The sequence below is a fragment of the Euleptes europaea genome, chromosome 9, assembly GCF_029931775.1.
Source record: "Euleptes europaea isolate rEulEur1 chromosome 9, rEulEur1.hap1, whole genome shotgun sequence".
NCBI lineage: Eukaryota > Metazoa > Chordata > Lepidosauria > Squamata > Sphaerodactylidae > Euleptes > Euleptes europaea.
In genome coordinates this window covers 50,231,340-50,257,155 of record NC_079320.1, presented here as the reverse complement: position 1 = coordinate 50,257,155, position 25,816 = coordinate 50,231,340, and the positions used below count along the sequence as shown (strand labels likewise).

Below are 25,816 nucleotides of genomic sequence, written 5' to 3'. Positions count from 1 at the left end.
AAATGGATACACCCACTGCCAGACCTACCATGGTTTCCTGAAGGACCCCCAGGAGCAGAGAAGGTGAAGGACTGAGGCTTGGACTAGGCACAGGAGTGTGCATTTGGCAGCCCGAGGCCTCCCCTCTGCCAAGGGAATGCCTATATAAGGCTGCAGTGAGGCTAGAGCCATTGTGGGATCAATGTGTCTTGCTGATGGCTCTTACCAGTTGGCTGGCCTCCTTGAGAGTGACATGTAGAACCTTGTTACCTGATCCTTGGACTGCTTTTGGACCCTGCCTTTGGAAGATATGTTTTGATCTTGGACTGAGACCTTGGACTGCCTTCTGACCTTGCACTAGGATTTTGTTATGGGACCCTCACCCTGGACTTTGACATTGGACTGTGAACTGAGAACCCCTGTTGTAAGGCCCTGTTGTTGCTGGCACTTGCCTTCCATTTGGTGGCCAGGACAGTTGGGCATGCAGCTTGTCTCTGTGATTCTGCTACCCATCCCAATGCATTCATTCTATCTCCTCCAGTTATCTGAAGATGGCTTTTGTCTTCACTCTTTGTTGGGGAGGGGCTGTGGATAAATGATAGAGGTTCTGCTTGGCACGCAGAAGGTTCCAGGGGTCAGTCACTGACATCTCAATTAAGGGATCTAGTAGAAGGTAATGTTAAAAACCTCATCCTGAGACTCTGGAGAATTACCAATGGTCTGATTCAGTATAGAGCAACTTCATGTGTTAAATGATGAATGATAATGTTCAGGCTTTATACACATACTATATATTATTTTAAGACAGTTCTGAAACAATAGCATGTTGGTGTCTTCTTGAGTGAAAGACAATATAAAATGCCAATAATAATTCTCAAATGCTTTAGCATTCTAAATGTTGTTTCAGTATGGTTAAAGCTGTTCCTACATCATTACATTAATTTAGTATTTATTTTACAAAATTTATACCCCATCTTTCTGCCCTCTCAAGGGCCACCAAGGCAGCAAACAAAGGAAAACATACATAATAAAATCACATTTTAAAACTATTAAAACCAACCAAAAAGAACAATACCTCATTAAATTGATTAAAACCAAAACTAAAATACATATAAAGACAGAAAAAGAACAATTCAGCCACTAGACAGGGGTTCCTACATGGTTGTAGGAAAAATGTATAAATTAATGTATGAGACATTGAACTGCTGATTAAAGAGCTTGGTACTGGAAGCATTGCTTCAGTTGCCTACTATAATTCAGGCACATAGTTAAGGTGTGACATGAGATGGCCAAACAGAGCTGCCTTCACATGGCAAGGATTCTCCAGTTACCTGTCATCTCCGCTAAAAAGGCCTTAGAGCATCTACACAGGAATTTAGATCCAACTTATTTGTCTTTTGGAGGTCCACAATATCAGTAAAACTCTCCTCCAACATCACATTTTCAAAGGAATCAACACTCTTCCTACCAGCTTTCTTCATTGTCCAACTTTCACACCCATACATAGTAGTAGGGAATACTGTGGTATGAATTCTCTTGATCTTGGTTGCCAGCAACACATCCTTACCCTTAAGAATCTGTTCTAGCTTCTTCATGGCTGTCCTTTCCAGTCTCAATCTCTTTCTGATTTCTTGGTTGCAGTCCCCCTTTTGGCTGATTATAGAGCCAAGGAATAGAAAATCTTGAACAATTTATTAATTGTCAACTTTAAAGTTGAGTAATTCCCCAGTAGTCATTATTTCTGTCTTCTTGATGTTCACCTGTAATCATGCTTTGGCACTTTCTGCTTTAATCAGTAATTGATCACTGTTTTCTACCAGTAATGTGGTGTCATCTGCATATCTCAAATTATTAATGTTCCTCCCACCAGTGTTCATTCTACCTTCATCTAAATCTAATCCAGTTTTCCTTATGATGTGTTTTGCATAAAGAGTGAAGAGATAGGTAGATAAAATAATTCTTGTCCGACACCTTTGCCAATTGTAAACCATCCTGTTTCTCTATGTTCTGTCCTAACAGTAGCCTCTTGTCTGAAGTACAGGTTGTTCATCAAAACAATCAGTTGTTGTGGAACATCAATTTCTTTTAAAACCAACCACACAGTGAAAAGCTTTGCTGTAATCCATGAATCACAAGCTTATTTTCATCTGAAATTCTCTTTTATGCTCCAGTAACCTACGTAAATTTGCAATATGACCTCTAGTGCCTTTCTGAATCCAGGTTGAACAACTGGCATTTCTCGTTCCATACATGGTAACCATTTTTTGCAAAATTTTGAAGATTACTTTCATGAGAAATTAATGTGATAATCCGATAGTTGCTGCAGCCTTTGATGTCTCCTTTTTTTGAATTGGAATGAAGATTGAGCATTTCCAGTCTGTCGGCCATTGTTTTCTTTTCCAGATTTGTTGTCATATTCTGGTCAAGATTTTGATGGATTCCATGTCTGTAGCTTGGAATAGCTCTACTGATATCCCACCTACTCCTGGTGATTTGTTTCTCCGAATTCAGTGCAGCTTTCACTTCACCTTCTAAAACTGCAGGGTCTTCTTCAAAATATTCTTCTTTGAAAGAATGTTATCCTTTCATATCTTCTGTCCAGTTCTTACAGTGTATTGTTCCCATCTTTTCTTTATTTTGTCCTGTTCAGTTAAGGTATTTCCATGTTGATCTTTCAGCATGCCTATTTGTGCTTTAAATTGCCCCTTGATTTTTTGGATCTTGTGGAACAGATCTCTTCTTCCTTTTTTGTTGCTATATTTCTTTATACTGGTTATTATAACAGTTCTCTTTGTCTCTGTGTGCAAGTTGCTGGGATGCTGCATTTAGACTTCTGTCTCTGTTTCTGTCATCTTTTACTTTTGCTTGTCTATCTTTAGCAATTTTAAGAGATTCATCAGCCATCCGTAAAGGTTTTTCATTTCTTTTGACTACAGGAATAGTCCTTGTACCTTGATAATATCCCTGGTTTCAACCCATAGTTCTTCTGGTTCACAATCACTTGAACTTAGTAATACAAATTTATTCTTTACATAGCCTTTAAACAGTTCAAGAATGTTGCTTAGATTGTATTTTGGTGTTTTGGTGTTTTTCTTCACCTTTGTTCTAATTTTTGATATTAAGAATTCATGGTCTATACCACAATAAGCTCCTGGTCTTCTTTCAGCAGAGATAATAGAGCGTCTCCATTTTCTGTTTCCAGTTATGTAATCTATTTGATGTCTATATTGGCCATCCAGTAATGAACACATATACAATAGTCTGTTTGGTTGCCTGAAACATGTATTCTCAATGAACAAATGGTTGTATTCACAGAATTCTATGAATTGCTCTCCTTCTTTGTTTCATGTTCTTAGAGCAAATCTTCCAACAATATTTGACATTGACTCTACTTTGGTTCCTACTTTTTCATTCCAGTCACCTATGATTAGTAGCATAGCTTGTTTAGGTGTGTGATCAATTTCTTCCTGGACACTTGCATAAAAGCTTTCCATTTCTTTCTCTTCAGCATCTGTAGTTGGAGCATAAACTTGAATGATGGTTATGTTGATAGGCTTTCAATGGTCTGATTGACATTATTTGGTCAGACTTTACATAATAGCCCAAGATTGCTTGTGCTATATCTCGCCTCACCATTACAGCAACACAATTTCATGTGTTTCTCATTTCCCGAGTAAAACAGTTTGTAATTTTTTTAACTGAAAATGTTCTAATCTATTCCAATGTAGTTCACTCACTCCCAGGATTGCAATGTTTAAATATTACATTTCTTGTTTTATGATTTTGCTTTTACCTTGCATTATGTATGCGTGGGAGAGGCATGAGACCAGAGACGGAGTTCCAACAGCAACTGCTTTAGTAGGTGAACAGAACTGGCACAACGGTGCAACCACCTCTGCTTATATGCCCATTCGGCTGCTCGGGGCCATGCCCCCCAAGTCCGTGATTGGGCACCTGCGAAACCCTTGCAGCCAATAGGGACACACAAATGCAGGAGCCTGGAGAGGCTCCAAGCTCAACAGAGTTACAGCTTCCCGCTGCATACATAACACCTTGATTCATACTTCTCAAGTTCCATGTTCCTATATGTACCTAACAGCTTTAGACTTTCCTTTTGCATCCATTCACATCAACAGCTGAATGGCTTTAGTCCAGTTGCATCATTAAGAATAGTGCTACTTGCATTTGTCCTCGGCTCTTCCCTAGGAGAAGACTGATATTTGTTAACTGTTTTGAGATTTTTCCACTCAGAAGAAAAACTGTCATTTTATGCAAAATCTATTTTAACAATCCATAAAGCACCAAGTAGGGGTCAGGAGAACCCTGATCCAACTGATTAAATTCGAGTCATCAATACCTTTCCATAACCTGCCACTTAAGGCAAAAAAGGGAAAGAATAGATTTATTTTCTTTGTGTACTACATCCTTGTTTCTTTAAAAAAAAATCTGTCTCTTATTTGCCACCTGGTGCTATGCATGTTTACTCAGGCAAACATTGCACTGCACTGTGGAACTTTCTTCCAAATATGTGTGCATTGCCTTAGATACCACCACAGGACACCAAATTCTTTTAATCTAAATCAGATGCTGACCTACTGTAGGACAGAGGAAGAAGGCAGGTCAGTTATACAGTAGGATTTTGTCTCACCTTTTAAGCTCCTTCTCTCCCACTAAGAGAGACATAGATGGATTAAATTGATTAGTGCTTAACCCTGTTGGGAACTCTGACTAGTATGGAGGGTTATAACTATTGACATTGTCAAGGCAATACATTTATATTTAAAATTAGATAAAGGTATGATACTGTTATGTGATAACATTCAAGTTCAAACCAGTTGCATAAGGAATGAACTTCTACAGATGTGTGAAGGCCTTAACATTACAAAAATAAGAATGACTAGTGATGGAATATCACTGGTGTTACATATACTGGGCTAGATCCAGCCAGTTTTTGCCCAGTTCTCCACCTTGCCAAAGCCTCCATTTCACATGACTTTTATCCATGCAGGGCTCATGATTCCCACCATAGCCATTTTTGAGGGTCAGAGGGACCCCCCATCCCCTTTTCTACCAGTGGAAAAGCTGGTTGTATTCAACCCATTATTTATAGGTTTCACAGCCAAGCATATATTGCTGAGGCAATGGTCTTGAATCACCCCATCTACCCTGATTCTCTACCTCAGGCTCAGAATATTTGTAATTAATTATATCTGTTTTTAAAATGTATGTGATGCTTTTCTGCCCTTAGGGGCATTCAAGGCAGCCTAGAAGTCTCAAGCAAAAAAAGAAAAGTGAATCAAGTAAACTTTGCCATATAACACATATGCCCTTTCTTGTGCAGTGTTTACATCTTAAAACGAAGGGTATTGTTACTCAAATATTCTTGGAAACAGGATTGGGAAACTTCAATAGCCTAGAGGTACTCAAAATGGGATCTATAACCTATGCAACTGGGGATAACTGGGATCTATGTATACCAGGATAGTCCTGGTAGTTGTATAATTAAAATTGTAGGCAGTAGTATAATTAAAATTGGTTTTATTAAAGAATAAAAATAGTAAAACAAGAAATATATTTTAAGCAATGAACATACGCACACAAAGCATACAAGAGCTGACTAAGAGAAAAGGGAAGAAGTTGGATAGGGTTTCAGGGAAGGGTGATAGTTACCAGTCTTGAAAGAAAGTCCAGGGAAAGCAGCGCTGAAGAGGAAAATGACCAGTGTTTCCAATAGCAAAGGAAAGAGCCCACCTGCTAGTTGGGGGTGCACACATGAATTAAATCACCTAAGGGTGACTCAGTGGAGAGGAGCTAGCCCCGTTGTCCAGCCAGACACACCTTAGGGCCAGGGGGAAAGTTCAGCTGCCAACCTCCTTCCTGCCTAAGCTTGACACACAAGATGGATCCAAAAACTCTCGGAAAGAGACCCGTCTTGTGGAGAGCATTGCCACGCTCTTATGCCAGCCTTTGGCCCCTGTGGCTTCATGACACCCCTTAGCAGGAGGAGAGGTCTGATGGCGTACAATTCCAGGTAGAATGCAAGATATTCATATTTTATTTTTCATGTTCAGTATTTGTAAACAGATAGCATTATTAAGCAACACGCTATATTTTGTGGCTGTTATGCTGAGGCAAATACAAAGTATCCAAAGGTTGGGTGGAATAGAACTCAATTATAGTGCGAAATATATTTATTATAAAGCGTTCATGCAGATATTAAATAGACTGTCTATTTGGTTGATACTCTTATGCACACATTGTATGTAAGCCCAGTCCAGAAAGAAATATTCAGACTGCATTCCACGTTTTTGTGCCTTTACAATTTAAAACATATTTTAATAACAATCTTGACATCATAGGCACAGAGTTCATTTGGAATAAAGCTTTAAATATATGCCTGGGCTGTCACAAAATTGTTTTATCTGTTGATTGATGTGTATATGCGCATAAGATGTTTTATTAGACTATTGATGAAGGCCTGAGGGCCGAAAGGCATTTGGCATGTGGTTTTAGACTATCAACCTAGTATTTGTTGCCATATAGGCTTGTTTTTAATATCTCCATGCACACTTTATAATAAATATATTTCATAGTATAATTGAGTACTTTTCCACCCAACTTTTGGTTACCCAGCGTTGCCTTTAGGTTGGGTCCCCCCACCCATTTTGTGCAAATCCAGATTTGCCAACAAGTTTGCCCACAACCTTACCTCCCAGGTTACTCTGTTCTACCTACCTCCTTCCTCCTGGACTTGCTTTGGGGTCCCAACCCACATTTGAAAACCACTTTAATAAACAATATACACAGCTGTTTGGAGAGGTCGAATTTCAGGGTCTCCAGGTTAGTACATACTTTAATGGGAGACACAATGTGCTACGTTTCAGACCTTGGGGAAACATAATCTGAGCTGTGTGTGGGGCAATTGTAGTCTTCCCTCCCAGTTTTCCTAACAGCAGACATTTTTATGTCTTTCCATACAAGAGATGGAAGTGGAAGGCTTTCCTTTTGCATAGAAGAAGGGGCTACAGTTGTGAGAAACTCTTGAGGAAGATCCCCGCCACATACATATAGTTAGAAGCAGTGGAATCCTAGCATAGTTACACCCTTCGAAACCATGGATTTAAAACGGTGTAACTCTGTTCAGGATTGCTCTGAAGGGCATTTTCTCCATATAAGGCTGCAAAATAGCTTACTATGTTTCTTCCATTACGGAGCTCAAGACAGTGTACATAAGGGATTGCCAGCCAAGTACAATCTCATTCACACACTGACCATCTGTTAAACTTCGGCAAGTTTGCTGCATCATGCATCTTCCAAGCCTACCATGGACACAACATGAAGCCTGCCGGGAATGACCTTTTCTAGGTCTGGAGGGAGAGTGATTAGGGGGCCTAATGCTAGTACCAACCATTCCATACAAAGGTAAGACATGTTCCCTACCTTAGCTTTGTATGGAATGGTTGCCATGATTCAGTGGCAAGGGACTGGTCATTTGCATATGCTCCAATGCACTCCCTTTCTTAGCATTTTAAACGAACTGTGCTGAACCCTGTCATTCAAAACAGGCCCTGAGCCCGAACGCGGGTTTTGGACATTCCTACTTATGATTCCTTCATCCATTGTGATTTTTGCCTGAACTGAAATTGTGGTCTCTAATTAAACCTTGCCTGGGGGCTGGGTAACCTTGGGCCAGTCATAGTTCTCTCCAAACTCTCTCAGCCCACAGGGAGGCAGGCAATGGCAAACCACCTCTGAACATCTCTTGTTTTAAAAACCCTCCAGGGTCGCTAGAAGTCAACTGCGACTTTATGGCACTTTACACACACGCACACACAGGGAAGGTCAGCAAGATAGCCAGTGTGGTGTAGAGGTTAAGAGTGTCTGACTAGTATGTGGGAGACCCATATTTGAATCCCCACTCTGCCATGGAAGTTTGCTGGGTGACCTTGGGCCAGTCGCACTCTCAGTCTAATCTACTTCACAGGGTTGTTGTGAGGATAAAATGGAGAATGATGTAAGCTGTAGGGTTGTCAGCCTCCAGGGGGTGGCTGGAGATCTCTCGCTATTACATCTGATCTCCAGGCAACAGAAATCACTTCCCCTGAAGAAAATGGCCACTTTGGCAATTGGACTCTATGGCATTGAAGTCCCTCCCCTCTCCAAACCCTGCCCTCCTCCAGCTCCACCCCAAAATCTCCAGGTATTTCCCAAACTGAAACTGACAACTCTAGTAAACTGCCTTGGGTCCCCATAGGGAGAAAGGCAGGGTACAAATGAAGTAAGTAAATAAATACTTCGCCTTTTATGCATGGGAGGTTTTGCTTTGGATTTGCCACTTTCTAGATGGACATTTTCCCCATCCGAACTCTCAAAACTCTGCATGGGGGGGGGGGGGCTTATTGTTGAGTTTTGAGAACTTGGTTGGGGGAAACGTGCATCTAAAGAGCGGCAAATCTCAGGCAAAACCTCCCATGAATAAATGGCCCTTATCTTCTGGCCCTTTTACAAAATCAGCCTCCATGTGCACATTTTGCTTTCTTTTGCTCAAGACTGCAGAAGATGCTGCGGTAGTGTGTGTGTGTGTTACGTGCCGTCAAGTCGCTTCCGACTCATGGCAACCCTATGAATCAAAGTCCTCCAAAATGTCCTATCTTTGACAGCCTTATTCAGATCTTGCAAATTGAAGGCCGTGGCTTCCTTTATTGAGCCAATCCATCTCTTGTTGGGTCTTCCTCTTTTCCTGCTGTTTTCCTCTTTTCCTGCTGCCCTCAACCTGTCTTTTCCTGCTGCCCTCAACCTGCCCTCACTGTCTTTTCCAGTGACTCTTGTCGTCTCATGACGTGACCAAAATACGACAGCCTCAGTTTAGTCATTTTAGCTTCTAGGGTCAGTTCAGGCTTGATTTGATCTATAACCCACTGATTTGTTTTTTTGGCAGTCCACGGAATCCGTAACACTCTCCTCCAACACCACATTTCAAAGGAATCTATTTTCTTCCTATCCGCTTTCTTCACTGTCCAGCTTTCACACCCATACATAGTAATAGGGAATACGATGGCATGAATTAATGTAGTCTTGGTGGCCACTGACACATCCTTACACTTCAAAATATTTTTTAGCTCCTTCATGGCTGCCCTTCCCAGTCTCAATCTCCTTCTGATTTCTGGGCTGCAGTCTCCCTTTTGGTTGACGGTGGAGCCAAGGACTAGAAAGTCTTGGAACAATTTCAATTTCCTCAGCGTCGACCTTAAAGTTGTGTAATTCTCCTGTCTGTCATGACTTTTGTCTTCTTGATGTTCAGCTGTAGTCCCGCTTTGGCACTTTTCTCTTTCACCTTTCAGCCGCCGCCGTTTCAAACCTTCACTATTTTCCGCCGATAATGTAGCGTCTTCAGCATATCTCCAATTATTAATGTTCCTCCCTCCCATTTTCTCTCCACCTTCATCTAAATCTAATCCAGTTTTTCCTAATGATATGTTCTGCGGTAGCAGCAAGTTTCTATTTAGGGCCGTTTGCAACGGCTCCCTCGTAGGTGCGCTTGTTTCTCTCTCTCTCTATCCCCCCCACCCCCGTTTAAATCCCTGCTCTTCCCTTCCAGGCGACTTCTTCCAACCTAAGAAGATTACCGGAGGCGGGTGAAGGACGCCGCCAGCTCGCCGCGCTTTCCGAGGCGGAAGGCCTCGGGCTCCAAAAGAGGACGCTCAACCGCCTTTCGAGCCTCACGCGCTGCATTTGCCTCGCCCGCGCCAGGCGCGCGCCTGGCGCGGGCGAGGCAAACGCGGCGCGTGAGGCTCGAAAGGCGGTTGAGCGTCCTGTTTTAGGCCCGAGCGGCCTGCGGCTTGGCGCTCCTTCAGGAAGGGCGGAAGCAACGGGGGAGGAGGGGGGGGAAGGAAGACAGAGAGCGAGCGAAGCCGCCAACACGGGAGAGCCCCGAGGCGCCATAAAGCAAGCGCCTTCCCCCCCCCTCTTGTTCTAACCGAGGCCCGGCTTCGCCTCGGTTTCCATGACAGCCATTAGGTCACCGAGACGTCTCCCACAATGCTCTGGAGAAAGGAGGGGGGGGGAGAGAGGTGACTCCCGTGACGAAGCCGCCGCCGAGTTCTGACCCGCTCCTGTGAGCGTTTCAAACGGTCTTCCCGGGCCTTTTCCCTCCCCTTTTCTCCTTCCGCGCTCAGTTTAGGCTCGGGGCGGGGAAGAGGGCCTGTGCGTCCGTCCCCCCCCTCAGGGAAGGAAGATTCGTATTCTCTCCCCCCCCCGTCAGCTGCTTTCACGCCGCAGGCACTTTTTTCTCTCTCCTGTGTGTGTGTCAATCCAGCCACGCAGGGATATGCCCGCTTCCCCAGGTGGGCTGCCGGGCAGGAGCGCGGCGCGGAGGCGTCCAATCAGGGGCGGGCAACCTGCAGCCCTGTCAGGATGCCTCTCCAGCAGATCTCCGTAGTCCCCGCGCGGGAGACCGCCAGCAATGGGAGAAGTTCCGCGGGCAGAAACAAAGAGAAGAGCAGGGAAGTCGAGGTAAGAGGAGGAGGAGGAAGGCGCGGCCGGGCAGAGCGGCGGGACGGGCGAGGCTAGGGATAGCGGCCCCCCCCCTCGCCCCAAGGGAGGGGGTGGAAACCTCGATTGGCTCAGCAGGGGAAGAGCTGCACGCATGCTCGCCGCATGCCATGAAATGCAGCCTTCGGCGAATGCCTTAATAAACGCACGCTGCTGGAACGAGTTCCTGTATTATGGGAAGAATAGCCTGTGCATAGGGGAAGAGGACCCTTTGCAGGTCTCTGGGGACGGGGCTCAAAGGGGGCGTACGTTTTCAGTGCTGTTTGTGGCTCAGCTTCTTGTTGGGGGGTGGTGGTGTGTGGAAGGGGGGGCCGTGCGGTCCACTGACTTTGGCAGACAATGGACGTTGCTCCTTCTGCACTTTGAGACGGCGCGTTAGGGAACGGCCGATTGTGTTGTTTTAGGGGTGGTTGCCAAAAGGGAATAGCATTGACCAAAAACAAAAAAAACAACCACCACCACCCAAGTTTAAAAACAGAACAATAACTGAATGGGCATGCATAATCTGCCTGGCATGTAGTCGTGCTGTTAAATGGTTTGGTTTCCTTCGCCGCGTGAAATCCGTTTACTTGTTTTGTTCTCATCCCATTGTCTTTTAGAGGAGGGGGCTGAAAGGTTATGCCAAAACAACAACAACAACAACTATTCTGTTACTGTTGATCATGAAATTTCAGTCTCCTCCATGTCTGTTGCCCATACATTTCACACAAATAAATAAATGTTGACTTCATTGTTCATAAGTCCCAAAAGTGTTTTGTAGCAGAGATTCCGGTTTAGCCAGGAAAGGTAACGTTTACGCAGATGACTTTCCGTTTAAAGGCTTTTTGGGGCGGTGTGTAAGAAATTAACACACATAGCCGAAGCTACTTGGCTTCTTTAAAAAAAGATTGTCTAGTAAACATGTCTAATTAACCTTTAACCATGTGCATTTTGAGTTATGAATAATTTGTGTCTGGAGAGAAAACGAATAGAAATATTTGAAGATATAGCTAAAGAAAATTTACTGTTTTCCCAAGCCCACTCTTGTTTTATAATAACACCCCTCCATAGTTTTTACATGACCTCTTATTTAAGTTATCAACAGCTTGTGGGTCTACAATTTGTTTATAGTAGTGTTCAGTATCAGTAGGTTTGTTTGCACTTGGCTAAGTCCCTGCTTCAACCTTGCAATAGATATGCGGTGATTATTGCTTCCTTATTTTCAGTTTAAACATGCTCAGATGTTATCCTCCTCAAGCAAGTATATTTTCCTCATGTGGTTTACCAGTACCAGTGTCAAATATGCTGATGAAGATTGCAAAATTATAAATTTAAAGTAAATCCTCAACAAAGAAAACACTTAAGTGAAGTTAAAGAAATTGTGTATATGAAAATGGTTACGTTGTTGGAAAAGTGCCAAGTCTTCATATTTCTCACTTTTAAAAAGCTATACTTCAGAGAGAGATCCATATACTGTATAAAGACGAGGCACCCAGTTATCAATAGCTTATTATGTAAACTAGGAGAGCTTTTCTGTAATGTATATATTTTTCATGTACTCCATCTTGGGAGGTATTGTCACATGGAGTGCTGAGATGGATTTAATTTGAAAGTACTGGATTGCTTATTGAATGGGTTGTATTTCAGGACCTCGTGATAGGCTAATGGTAGCAGCACCCAATATGGTTCTGAAACCATATTGTAATGTAAACTTCAAAAATGCTAATTAGCTCATTTCTGTAGACAAACTACTTTAATGAGGAATTTACTTTGAAAAGTATGGCGAGATAGCCCTTTGGTGCATAGAATCTCACTTGTTCAGTTATGTACTTGGTTTACTATTTGGAGCTGTAGAAAACCCTCCTGTTACGACACTATTAGCAGATAATTTTAAGCATCCAGTAGGACTATGTAGGCTTTGTCTTGCTCTTCATGAATAGATCTATAGTCCTGAACAGGAGCTAGTCTATGAATGGGTGGCATAGACTGGCACATACTCTAGTGAGCTGCTTCAGAAGAGTCATTTAGGGTAGGCAATGCAGTTTTTTGCAACATTCAGTGATTTTAGGCATTTAATAAATTATTCTCCACAACCTTTCCCCCTGGGTAGGCTTCATTCTTCATCCCCATCCCCGCCGATTCCTGGGAGGAGTCGAATTTCTCACTTCAGGGGGCAAGATTGGGAGGAGCCATTGCTCAGTGGTAGAGCATCTTCTTGGCATGCAGAAGGTCCCAAGTTCAATCTCTGGCATCTCTAGGTAAAAAGATTTGGTAGCAGGTGACCTCTGCCTGAGACTCTGGAAGCCACTGCTGGTCTGAGTAGATAATACTGACCTTGATCTAATGGTATGATTCACTGTAAGGCAGCTTCATCCTCTCATTAGCACCTGCAGTCTTGTAAGTATCTTCAAGCAAGGTGTGGATTTAAGTTATTAACTTGCCATCCCAGAGTTACACCCTTCTAAATCCATTGAATACAACTTTTAGGATGGCACGGTTAGTAGTTATGTGCACTTTTATGTGTTCCAATCCTTAGATCATTTTAATAGGTGTGATCAGTAAGTAAAACCATCATTTTTGTTAACTGTTCCTTCTGTAGACAGTTATGAGTTGTCTACATCTTTAAGTGTAATTTTGTTTTCTAGAATGCTGAAAAATACTTGCTGTTACTGTATTATCAGTGTGCAATACTTGTCCATGCTTTTTAATGTGGGGGGAGGGAGGTTGGGATATCAAGCCTCCCAAATTCATTGTAAAACTATGCTTAATGGTAAATTATCCATGTTCTCTGTTCTTTTCATTTGGACCTCAACCAATTTGGACCCCAACCCGTCCAACAGCACAATTAGGAATAGGCAAAACACAAGAAATAAATTTTCACTATTGTGAAGGATGTCACAGTCACTGGTACTCCCAGTGTTTTTAGTCTGCTTTATGTTGAAAGGAAAGGAATTACAGTGTTCCTGATCTGACTAGTGAAAGTAAGATACTTCATTGGATAAATTATTCCACAAGCTCAGTGTTTTTAGACTGCCTACATCAGCTATCTTTTGTGGAATCCATGTACACTGCAGACCAGTCTGGGTCACATTACACACTCAGTTTACATAGGACACTGGCCAGGCCTGGAAAGTCTCTGTCTTGCCCAATGTGACCTGAGAGTGCAATCTGGAACATATATAATTCTTCCCTGTGGCTGCATAATACAGGGAAAGATTGGGCAGGGTAGTCAAACTGTCAGGGAAGCTTGTTTGCCCTTTCTGGTCACTGAGGAACATTTAATACAGTGGTTATGGAGCTGTGGTGGGCCCCAAAATTGGATTGTATCCCTCATATAGGTGGGTTACATGACCAAGAGGGAGGAAGTGGAATAGGATGAACTAGGAGAAGTGCTCTGGGAGGTTTTATGGTGCATTTGGTTTACTTCTACATACAGTGCAAAATGGCTGTGAAATATGTTCTGTTGCTTAGTAATTCTGTTTACTTATAAATACTTAAATGAAAAATAAAAATATATAAATCTCTGAGTTAACCGATGTAGACAATGTTGTTTTATGCCATGGAGAGGGAAAGTGGGATGAAACTACTTTGCATGGGGGTCCTGAAAAGTACAGTAAGCTTAGAAGTGGGCCCCACTGCAAAAGGTTTGAAAACCACTGCCTTAATAGGCTTTCAAGGTATTCATCATGTGGAAGTGCTAACAGCCCATTCCTGAGAGCTGCCATGGCAAGAGACAGCGTGGCTGCAGCACCACCGTGACACCTCCAATGAGGTTTCACAGTTCCTCCGGGAGGAAAAAAGGAGAACATAGAGAACAGCGATGCTGCGCCAACAAAAAGGTGGTGCAGCACCTCTGAAGCTTAGCGGGCGTTCCTGGGCAGAAAAGGGTTAGGGAGCTGACTAACTGCAGCTCTGCCCCCTGGAATGCCTCCCGGAACGGCAGCGCAAGGACTTCGGCCGGGAGGACGCCAGCGGGAGGCTGAGCTGGCACTGCTGCTGAAGTCCAAGGGAGCTGGTGTAAGTGCCCCAACGCCAGCGTTTGTGCCAGTTTAGACGGCGCAGTGGCATGGACACCGACATAGGGGAAATGCCACCTCCTAAGCCCATTTGCCCCCCATTCTCAGGAATGGGCTGTTACACTGAGTCAGCCTATCAATGGTGGGCTTGTCTATGCTGTTTGGCTCTCAAGGTCTCAGCTGGACATGTTTCACATCATCTGCTACCTACGTGCAAAGCAGTGCCCTACCACTGAGCCATGATATATAATTATATAATTTATTTTTGCAGATGTCCACATGATACTACTAGCTGATGGAAAAATTGTTAGTAATTTCTGTCTTAAAATCTTCATCAACTTTGTTAACATTTTTTTGGAGATTATTTGTACCACTGCCATTGTAGCCTGTTCAATGACAGTATGTCTGAACTGCAACTGAGGATGAAAGAAAGTATCTGTAGCAAATGTGTGGAGGAATCTGACAATGTGTATAAGCCCTTTGTAATTCTGTGTCAATTAATTGTACAAAAGGAATAATTAGATAGCCATAATGTTTCATGTTAGCAAGGGCTTTAATGATAGCTAGCTGAACATAATATTTTGTCATAGAGTTTATGTTTAGTAGCTAACAGACTGAAATATGAATTGAGAGGTCTACTATGAACTAGCTACGTGGCTGCCTATCAGCTTCCCAGCTCTAATATTAAGGTTATTGACCTACCTTATAGGGTGAGTATAATAGTTTTAGCAAGTTAATGTAAAGTGCTCTGTATGGCTAAGTTTTATTATTATTTGTAATGGGTACAGTTCATTTGAATATGCCTACGTTGTTAAAATATGCTAGATTGACATGATGACGGGCAGCAATGGACATCTTAGTGGTATGGTTTTGAATATTGGAGAATTTTCCTTAACCATGTTCTGCCTGTGACATTGCTTGGTCCACGAGAAAAAATAATAAAACCTTCTTACCACATCTTTCATGTATTAAGGATGTGAGGATAATTTGTGCCTCATTGGTTCTTGTCTCCTTTCCCCTATGTATTTAAAAAACATAATGAAGGTGACTATGAAAACATTACTGGGGTATGGTTGACTTCCACTGGAATGAATGGGAAAAATGAAAGTGTGCATATTAACCCCCAGGCTCCAGACATGCTGTAGAGTTTGGTTGCATATCGTTATGTACAATTTTCTGTATACCGTAGAAGTGGATCAGGTGTGTGTGTCAATTATACCCCTAGTGGAAAATGTTGGTTACTGGTTTGTAAGTTTGATTTAGATGTATGTTCTTTACTGGGCATCTAATCAATTAATAGTGTTAGTCTTCAGTGTTATTTGAAAAATAAATCCTATATAGTATTTCGGTCCTTTCAGTTAGCTAGTTACTGACAGGTAGCTACTGAACACTTGGGACTGTTTGCATATCGAGTTTCAGGCCTTTCAAACTGAATTGGCCTTGCAAGATGTTAACAGTCCTTTAACAGTCCTTAACAGTCCTTGCAAGATGTTAACAGTCCTTAAAACAGTCTGAACTACCCCCACCTCCATCCCACATAATGACATGCATGGTTAGGACAATATGGGACTTTGCAAAGTATGGGCTGCTTGGAAACTGACCTGGGGCTGAGTTGATCAGTGAAAAAGAATACATGGAATGTACCCAGGGTTTAAATGCCCTCTGGCACCATGTCGCCCTGGGAGCAGGGGAAGCATCCTACTCCTGGCTAATGAGTGGAGCGGAGAGGGCACTTTTCTCAATTGGTTTGAAATATGGAATATAATGACCCCCATAGCTTTCATGTTGGCTTTGTTGCTGTAGAATAAACAGTGATGCTTAATTTGTTAAACTGAAGTAATAATCGTAGTTATCAAATTAATATTTTTTTCAAATGCAACTTAATTGGGTTATGTTATGTCCTAGTAGCCATTAATACAATAGGTGTTTAAGACAGAAGAATGTTAAAGAGTACAAAAATTGACAGCTGTGTTGTTCTAAACATTTTGGTGTGTGAACCCCAAAACACTTGCTCCAAAGCCATTGAATTATTATATCCTATGCTTTCTTGGTTGCTGCCTGTAATTCCTTTAAACATAGAATATTTGTTTCATGGAATTTTAGGAGCTGTTATTTCAGTGTTAGACTGCTGCACTTTATTACCATGAAATGGCAGTAGGCGTAGAGTGTGCCTGTAATATTTCTTACTGGTTGGTATATTGATGATCGATTCAATAAGAATACTAGGTTGGATCCAACCAGCTTTATTGCTGGTGAAAAAGGAGGAATTATCCTCTTTGATCATGGGATCTGCTTTGGCAAAAATAATGTGAGATAGAGGCTATAGTAAGGTGGGAAGTTGGGCAAGACAGTGAAAAAGCTGCCTGGATCCAACCTATTGGTTGGAAAGTTGCTACTCTTACTGGATGTAAAAGTACAAATATCAGTTTCTAAGAACATAAAAAAAGCCCTGCTGGATCAGACCAAGGCCCATCATGTCCAGCAGTCTGTTTACACAGCGGCCAACCAGGTGTCTCTAGGAAGCCCCCAAACTTCAGCAGCACCATCCTGCCTGTGTTCCACAGCACCTAATATATTTGGCATGCTCCTCTGATCCTGGAGAGAATAGGTATGCATCATGACTAGTATCCAATATAACTGGTAGCCATGAATACTCCTCCATGAACATGTCCACTCCCCTCTTAAAGCCTTCCAAGTTGGCAGCCATCACCACATCCTGGGTCACGGATTTCCACAACTTAACTACATGTTGTGTGAAGAAATACTTCCTTTTATCAGTTTTGAATCTCTCACCCTCCAGCTTCAGCAGATGACCCCGCATTCTAGTATTATGAGAGAGGGAGAAAAGCTTTCTCCCCAAACCATGCATAATTTTATACATCTCTATCATGACTCCCCTTAACCACCTTCTCTCCAGGCTAAACAGCCCCAAGCGTTTTGACCGCTCCTCATAGGGCAGTTGCTGTAGCCTTTCTCCTCTAAACTGTTTTTTTTCTTCTGTAATCTGCTGAGTAATTTTAAATGTTTGTTTGTGGAAAGTGTAATGACAGATATCTCTTTTGAACTCAGTAACATGAAATGGAGTTCACTATGTTCCAGTTTAAAACCAGAACTTACAATCAAAACAAAGCCTAATGTAAGATTGTACTTCTTACAGAAGCAAAAGTTAAAGGGACTGTTAAACCAAATTAGAATAGGAGCACTAAGTGAGCCCAACAAAATGGTTTGAATGCATACTCATGTTTGTTTTATTTTGTGGGCATGGGGCTCCTCGCTAAGCATGTCATGAGGACACATGCATATAACAACCACAAGCCGATAAGTGGCAGTCCTGTGCACGAATACCTAAGAACGTGTCCCATTAAACTCTGTGGGAAGTTAGCTATTGAATTGTTACAGAACTTAAATCCACCAAAATGCTTTGTATACCTTAGAGTGGTACAAAATAAATGTGCAGCATGGGCAAGCAGGAGTGGTATAAAAGTTTGTTGAAAACAGGCTAGAAGTCAGCTGTGAATTTCACTGAGTGGCCTCAGGAAAGTCACTGTCTGGCATACTAATCTTACTGGCTGCACTGTTATGAAAATCAAATTGGTATTTTGCATACACAGGCTGAGTTCCTTGGAGAAGGCGTGAGATATAAAATGTGAAGTAAGTTGTGTCTAACTGGTAAAGCCACTGAAAGAGTCTGGTTCCTAAGTTAATAAAATGTGTTTTTTTATGGAAAATGTGAGATTTCAAGTTAGAAGCATTAAAACACTGTAGCTTGCTGACTGCACATTTTTATTGCAGCTGAACACTTTTCTTGTTCTTTGTAATATTATTGATTTTTGGGAAGCTGCCAGATTTATGCATGCAAATATTTGCTGCAACATGAATAATTTCAGCACATTGGACAGCAATCAAGCTTTATTGTGATGTTGTATTGACATTTTTGTGCTTAATATTTAATATTTCAAATTGTTAAATGAAAATCACATTTTTGCTCCTTTTATGAAAACAAGGTGCACCTGAATTAAAAAGGTATTTCGATGGAGATAAATTGCTACTTTGCAATGTTAATAGCTACTTTGCAATGTTAATAGCAATAATTTGCATAGAGCAATTCATGGAAATAGCTTTATTAAGGGTAGAAATTGGAGAGTGGTTTGGGAGACAGAGAAGAAGGGATAGGAAGTAGTTATCTGCCTTCTTGCATATCAACTGGAACTCACCAAGCCTCTTCTACTAATTTTGACAAGGGGGACCTGTGCTATGCAGCTTCTTAGGTTTCTGAAGGCTTATGCCTTTCATGTCATTACTTATTGACTTAATTTATAACTGGCCTTTCTCTGTCCTGGGAACCCAGAGTGGCTTACCTCATTCTTCTCCATTTTTTCCTCATATCAATCCTGTGAGGTAGGTTCGACTGAGTGTGAGACTGGCCCAAGGTTACCCAGTAAGCTTCCATGGCAGAGAGGGGATTCAAATCTGGACCCTCCCAGATCTTAGTCTGGCACTCTAGCTACATTGGCTCGCTTATGGAGGGGTATAAATTTGGATAATTTAAGAAGTGTTAATGGTCAGACTGTCAGCTGATCTTCAGGTTATATTGTCTCTCTTTTTAAGGTGTTAGGGCTGGCAATGCCTTCCTGTTCTTTTCAGGCTTCCTTGCTCCCAGATAACCTAGCATCAGTAGCTCCTTGCTTCTGCTTTCTAACTGGGCATATGTTATAGCTTTAAAATGCATGAATGAATTTGGCCCCACGCTTCCAGTAATGGTACAGAAATAATCTTTATCTGAAGGCATTTTTCCTGTGAGGAAGAACAGCAAAGGTATGAAATGGCTGCTAGCTGTTTCAAGGTGCTGTAGTTGCTACTTAAAAGGCTTTCACAGTCTGGGACTTGGCTGGATAAAGACCTTTTTATTTCTCCAAACTTTCAGATGATTGACGTTTATTCCTGTGATGCTTTCTGCCTGCCTTACTACTGTTGTATGCCTTTTAGGTTTGCCTCACAGCAGGTTGCTTGTATTTTATGACTTCTTTTTTTTTTATAACAGATTTTTATTGATTTTTTAAAATATAAATTTAACAACATTTAAACAACATAGAAAAGGAAATATCATAATCACAAATATATCGACTGTTGTTTTGATTATAACTAAACATCAGACTATATTGACTTCCCCTCCTCCTCCGTCTACCTCATAATAAAATGGTATAATCTATCGTTAATAAGTTCTGATCCTAATAATAACCTTATTCCAAGTTTTCATCTTATATAAAAATCTCACATCATGGATCAGATTAAAGAGTAGCCTTCGCTTGTATTTTATGACTTCTATGGATGTTTAGTATTGCAAGTTGTTTTTGGCATATTACAATAGAGGGGCTACATATAAATAAATGCATAATTTATGTGTTTATTCATTACAATGTTTATATCCCACCTTTCCTCGTGGCTCAAGGCAGATTTCAAATTACAGTTAAAACATGTACCATAAAAACCCCAATAACCACCCTAACCCCTATTAATATCTTTTATTATCTTGTTGGTCTTAATGCTGTAGTCCTAGTCCTCTTCATCCCCCCCTTCCCAGCACTTTTCAGTCTTTTACATCCCCTGCCTAAGCAATAAAATTTCATGAGAATTGATACGAAAGCAGCTGTTGCAGTTACGGACCTGAGGAAAGCTGTGAGAGAAATACAGTCCATTTGTGGCTCTCTGATTTTCCTGCAGTACCATAGTAGTTTGAAAGAATGTCAGTGGGGCTTAAAGCCTCTCCAGCCCAAATACTAGTTTCAGAAGGACATTGGGTTTGTGATATGAACTTTGTTTTTTCACATGTGTATACATACAAGATGCTGCTGTTCTTATTTCTTGTCAGAGTAGACCCTTGCAGCCCAGCAGTATTGCGGCTTCATTGATAGCTTTTACTAGATCAGTATTCCTTTATTAGGAAATGTTACACAACAAGATTTTGCAATAAGCAGTAAATAAACAAAGGATAATAATATTGTCGAAGGCTGTCTTGAAAACCTCCAGACTAACAAAGACTACAGTCAACAATAGCCATGCAGATTAGCTTTGGATTTCACACATTAACAGATCACTTCAGGATACAATGATTCCATATTAACATACCACACCCTTATTAGCACATTATCTGGATACTTACAGGACAATGATTAGCACATTACCTTTGTTATTTTTTGCAGGACAATGATTCAGCTCAAACCCAACCCCTTTCTGACTATATTACTCTTCCTACACACTTGACACTGAGAGAGACTGTCCTTCAGTGTTACTCCTCTGAAGATGCCTGCCACAGCTGCTGGCGAAACGTCAGGAAAGAAAATACCAAGACCACGGTTACACACCCCGGATAACCTACAAGAACCAAAGGATAATAATATTTGCGCAGGAAAATCAGAACGGAAAACACTATGGGGAAGGATATAACAAAGGAAAAATTCCCCTGGCAGAAGTTTGATTTGTGTGTGTGTGTGGGGGGGTGTTGCTCTGTTATGTGGAAGAAACAATGTGACTTGTAACATCACAGTAGAAACCCCCCCCCCCCGAAAATATAAAAACTGAAATGCAATCATAATCTTGGAATAATTTTAAGTTAGAGATTTAGAGTTTTTACGTGTTTGTGATATGTGATTGGAAGAACATTTAGCTACTCTTGATTAGTAGGATATATATGCTAGTGAGTGGGATATGGGTTCTAAAAAAGAGTAGGGGAGAGCTAGCAACAACTTCTGTGGAAGCTCTAGATCATATAACACTTGCATCATGTAACACAATCTCCTGCTCACTTCCATCAGAAGTTCCTCTTGCAGTGTTACATGATGTGATTTTTATGATGCATTCTGACGATGCATAGTGCTTGGAATAAGAATTTCTCTACTGGACGGGAGCAAGCATATGCAAGAACATAAGAAAAGCCATGCTGGATCAGACCAAGGTCCATCAAGTCCAGCAGTCCGTTCACACAGTGGCCAACCAGGTGCCTCTAGGAAGCCCACAAAGAAGTCCAGCATCCTGTTTCCCTTAGCAGCTAGCCAGATACTTCTCTTTCAGTAGGCTTATTTTACATATAAAATTCTGAACATAGACCCAGAGTGCAAATGAAAAAAATTATTCAGTGGAGCTACTTGGGGTTAGGGGGGATTTGCAGAAAAGTCTGACAGTGGAGGAAAAATAGATGACGATTAAGCATTATAGTGCTGTGAGATCCCAGCTGCCATTTTTGATTGCTTAGCAACTCCAATAAACATGGACGGGTGGGGAGGGGGAGAAGAAGCCAGATAGGCGAACAAGAAAGTGGCTGGTTGCAGCTGAGAAGAAGAGAAAGAGGAGGCCAGGTGGAGGTGGTGGAAACAAATGAGGGGAGAATGCAGATGGTGGCAGCAAGCAGGGGAGAAAAAGCTAGGTTGCAGCAGCTTCCGTGTGGTAGGGGAGAAGGAAAGACAGGTGCCAGTTGGGTACAGAAGGCAATTGGGGGGGGGGGAAATGATGAAGCTGTAGTGATGAGGGGACTCTGGCAGTAGAGTTCCTTCCTTTTCTCTTGTGACTGATGTGATAAAAGCATGGGTTTATATAAAAACATATGTAATGTATGATTTTTCATCAGAGATGGTTGGTCAAGTCCAAGTTTCCATCAAGTTCCCTGTTCATAGATGTCAGGTGACGTCTGTCCTGTTCACCTTTGCTTTTTAACATTTGATTAATGTACAGCTTGTTATTTTTAACATTTACTACTGACAATATTAGTTGTGTTAACTTGATTTTTTTTATTGGATTTGAACATCAAGTTAGTTTAGTGGAAAGATAGGGTAGAAATTTTAAAAATACGTAAACATCTTAAAGCATATACTATTTTTCACTTGACGGCATGGAATAGATGAATATGAAAATTGTTTAAGCATCTCTAAATGTCACATCATTATATTTTTTCTTCTTCTGATTATGTATTTTAATAGCTTTGCAATTACCTCATACAAGAATTTTTTAACACATACAAGAACTTAAAAATATCCTCTGCCATTTCAGGTTTAGATTGAAGGATCATGGGAGAAATAAACTAATTTGCAATTATTTAAAACTAGGTGCTAACAAAATACCTGGCCTTATGTTGCAGGATTTTATGTGCCAAAAATTTCAGTCATGATGGGTCATTTACCCTGAATCAACAGCTCAGTGGAGGTGACTGATGCACACATTAATGGCCTCGAAGGATAATGGAAGAATCACTACAGAGTAATGTAGGTTTGACTCTTTTAAAGGGTTCTCTTATATGAGGGCTGGAACTGGTTGCTTAACATTTCTTTATGCGAGCTTCTTGAACTCAGTGGGGGTTACAAAATGTATCTCTCCCTGAGGGTCCATTTAAAGAAGAAGTCACAGGTGTTTGTAAAGACTTTGAAGTTCTCAAGTAGAAGTGCAAAATGTTGTTACAAGGTGAAATATCTTTGTTAGTTTAAGGTGAGAATTAGCTGTACAGAAAAGGCAAGGGGCCTGTAAAAAAGGGGAAACTTTTCTGTTTGTCAAAAAACAAAAAAACAGCTTGTTGTGCACGAAGGAATACAATGGTCCATGCTGATGACACCCAGCATACTTACAATGCATTCCTGAGCTTTCAGCGTGCGGAGATGGCGGGGAGGAAGTGCTGCTGAGGTGCCTCCTAAGCAGTTCCTCGCCCACCGAAAGCTCAAAAAAGGCCTTTTAATGGCTTTGTTCTTTAAAAATGGGCCTTTTTGCCCCATTGAGAATAGTGAGGCTGCGTCTGCTAAAAAGCAGGCACAGCCTCGCTTTTCTCCCCGCCAGCGTATCAGAGGCAAAAGAGGACAGGAATGCCCTGGGACAGGAATGCCCTCCCCCTGGAATGCCCTGGGACACCGGAACACCCACCGAGACGCCGGCCTTTATGCTGGTGGGACGCTGGTGGAAGGACCCGTAGCTGTCCTGGGGTGGTGCTGCCATGGTAGCACCAGGAGACCAGTGTCCGGGTCTCCCCACTGGCATTGGGGCCACTTACGGCAGCGTAAGTAGCCCGGATGCCGGTGTGGGGGACCCCAACGCTGGCGCAGCCCTTTCCTGGCCTCTAGGACTTTCATCTTCAGAAGTCAGGAATGCACTGTTAGCTGTGCAGAAATAATGCCTGAATTTGGTGAGAGTTGAATGTTGTTGATGTTTAATACAGGCAGTCTGGATGATCCTGTATCCTGGAGAGAGAGCCTTCTTCCACTCCTTAGGTCTGAGGGGAAATGCCTGCTGAATGTTGGAAGTTGTGATTGATTAAATATGAGTATGGGGAGCCAGCCAGGCATTCTCTGTTTTAACACTTGGGAAATACTTCCTTTGGAGGCCTCCCTGGCCTCTGCAAGGGGCTTCCTTATGTTGAAGCATGCCTTTGGTTGTTCTGTTACAACAGTGTACTCAGACTAGCAGGAAGTCTCCACTCTTGCCAATATGTGAAAACAAAATTAATTCAGAAGGTGTTTCGGATGGATTGACATAATATAAGCTAGCTAGTCTTTTGCTGGTGTTTGTCCTATGTATAGTTTCAGTTCAGATGTAATATAAATCCATGGTTTAATAAAGCTAACTATGGTTAATTGATATCTGAACCTGCTCCACTGCACAATGATTAATTTGGCTATCCCAAGCAAGCATCTGAAGCCAGTTTAATAACCATGGTTAGTCTAAATCATGGTTTCCTGATATGTACAAATGAATATCCTGTCATATTTCCTGCTGATTCACCATCCCTGCCCTGATTACAGAACTCTTTGGCGAGAGCGACTCAAAAATGCAACCACTCTTTCCTTCAACCAGCTCTTGTGGGCTTCTCCCTGGTCTCTGCTCAGAGTCCGCCTGGTAACAGATTCTGCTGTTCACCCTCTCATTCATTCTCTTAGGGCCAAACTAGGCTAGACAGTATCCCTGAGTTCATCCCAGAAACACACCGCCATTTTGTAGAGTGAGTTTGCACTGTGGAACTCTTTTTTACAGCACTGTGGGGTGCTGATTCCGATTGGGACCCCTGTGGTATGGAGAGGAGGAAAGGCTCCTGCCTTCTCCATGCCATTTTTTCAACCCAAACCTATTCTGTGTGTGTGGGGGGGGTGGGGGGGTGGGAGGCGGGAGCCCCTCTTCTCCCCAATGGTTCCAATATGGTTCCAATAAGAATTGGGTTCCCACAGCACTATTAAAAGGCGATATCTTACTCTACAAAATAGCAGTGCATCCCCCAAGGTCTTGTCTGGTTTGGCCTTTAAAGACTCAGCAACACAGCAAGTTTCTTCCATACATCCCAAAGGGGAAAAAATAATGCCATTGGAGCCTTAGTAACCTTATTGCTTGTGCTCTAGCAACAAAGATCCTCTACCTCAGTTTATCCCGCAGCAAAGTTAAAGTGCCCCTTTATATCTAAACTATCAGCTATTACTGCTTGGAACTTACCGTCTGTGCTCAGTAAAGAGAATTTAATACAGTTTACTTATGTGTTTGCTGTTTGAGTGAAAACAAGTGTTGTATGTATGTGTTCTTCAAGAAGCTTTTTTGGATGTGGAAGCTTATACTTAATGCCCTAGATGTGTGGTGGGCAGGTGGTGTTTGCATAGAGATGGAAGCAATCTGTGCCATAGAAGTAAGACTGGGGTGTGTGTGCAGTGTCTGCCACAAATGTCTCGCATGCCTTAGAACAGAGATGGGATGCTTGGTTTTATATGAGCATGGGATTGCATGGAAGCAGGCATCAGGAATGTATTTTCCTGGGTTTGGGTGGTGGAAAGGGTTAATGCAAAAGCTTTCCAGCTTTCTTGGCTAGCCTCTGAGTCTCTGGGGTAGGAGGCAGGATGTGTGGCTTGGCAGTGGATTGCCTTTCTGAGCGAGGCCAAATCTTCCTGAGAGAAAGTTCCTTGCCGTTCTATCAGCAGTTAACGAAAAGCGAGTTGATGCAGCGAGGGTTTTTCATCAGTTGGGTGCTGCAAGGCAGGCTGGGATAGCGGCCAGGTTTCTGGCAGGAAGACAGGGAAAAGAGCAACACCACTGAAGCCAGGCTTTGCCAAGACAAGCCAGGACTGTACCACCCCAGCCAGCACTCTGCCATCATTATTTTCAGTGCCCCAAGCTGGCTGGGAGGACTTGGTCCCTTTACATTTTAAGACTTCCCATAGAAAGCAATGACCCTTTAAAGTTTAAAGGGCCAGCGTGCAGCAGACCAGCTGGAAAGCATTTCCTCCTCGTTAGCCTTTTCTGCCTCCCAATAGAGTTCCTAATTGTGATATTATTGGGAATGG

General features: G+C 42.2%; 1 protein-coding gene across 2 annotated transcripts in view; it reads left to right on the top strand.

Moving 5' to 3' along the window:
• The first annotated feature begins 10,360 nt into the window (after positions 1–10,360).
• The window catches only part of MARCHF1 (membrane associated ring-CH-type finger 1), a 163,734-nt gene continuing 148,278 nt past the window's right edge, over positions 10,361–25,816 (top strand). Inside the window, exon 1 of one of the 2 annotated variants that reach the window (XM_056855862.1) lies at positions 10,361–10,491. In XM_056855862.1, the coding sequence (XP_056711840.1) occupies positions 10,393–10,491 (99 nt within the window). In that variant the 5' untranslated portion in view covers positions 10,361–10,392. The remainder of the gene's footprint in view (positions 10,492–25,816) is intronic. The other variant, XM_056855861.1, reaches the window with a different exon arrangement.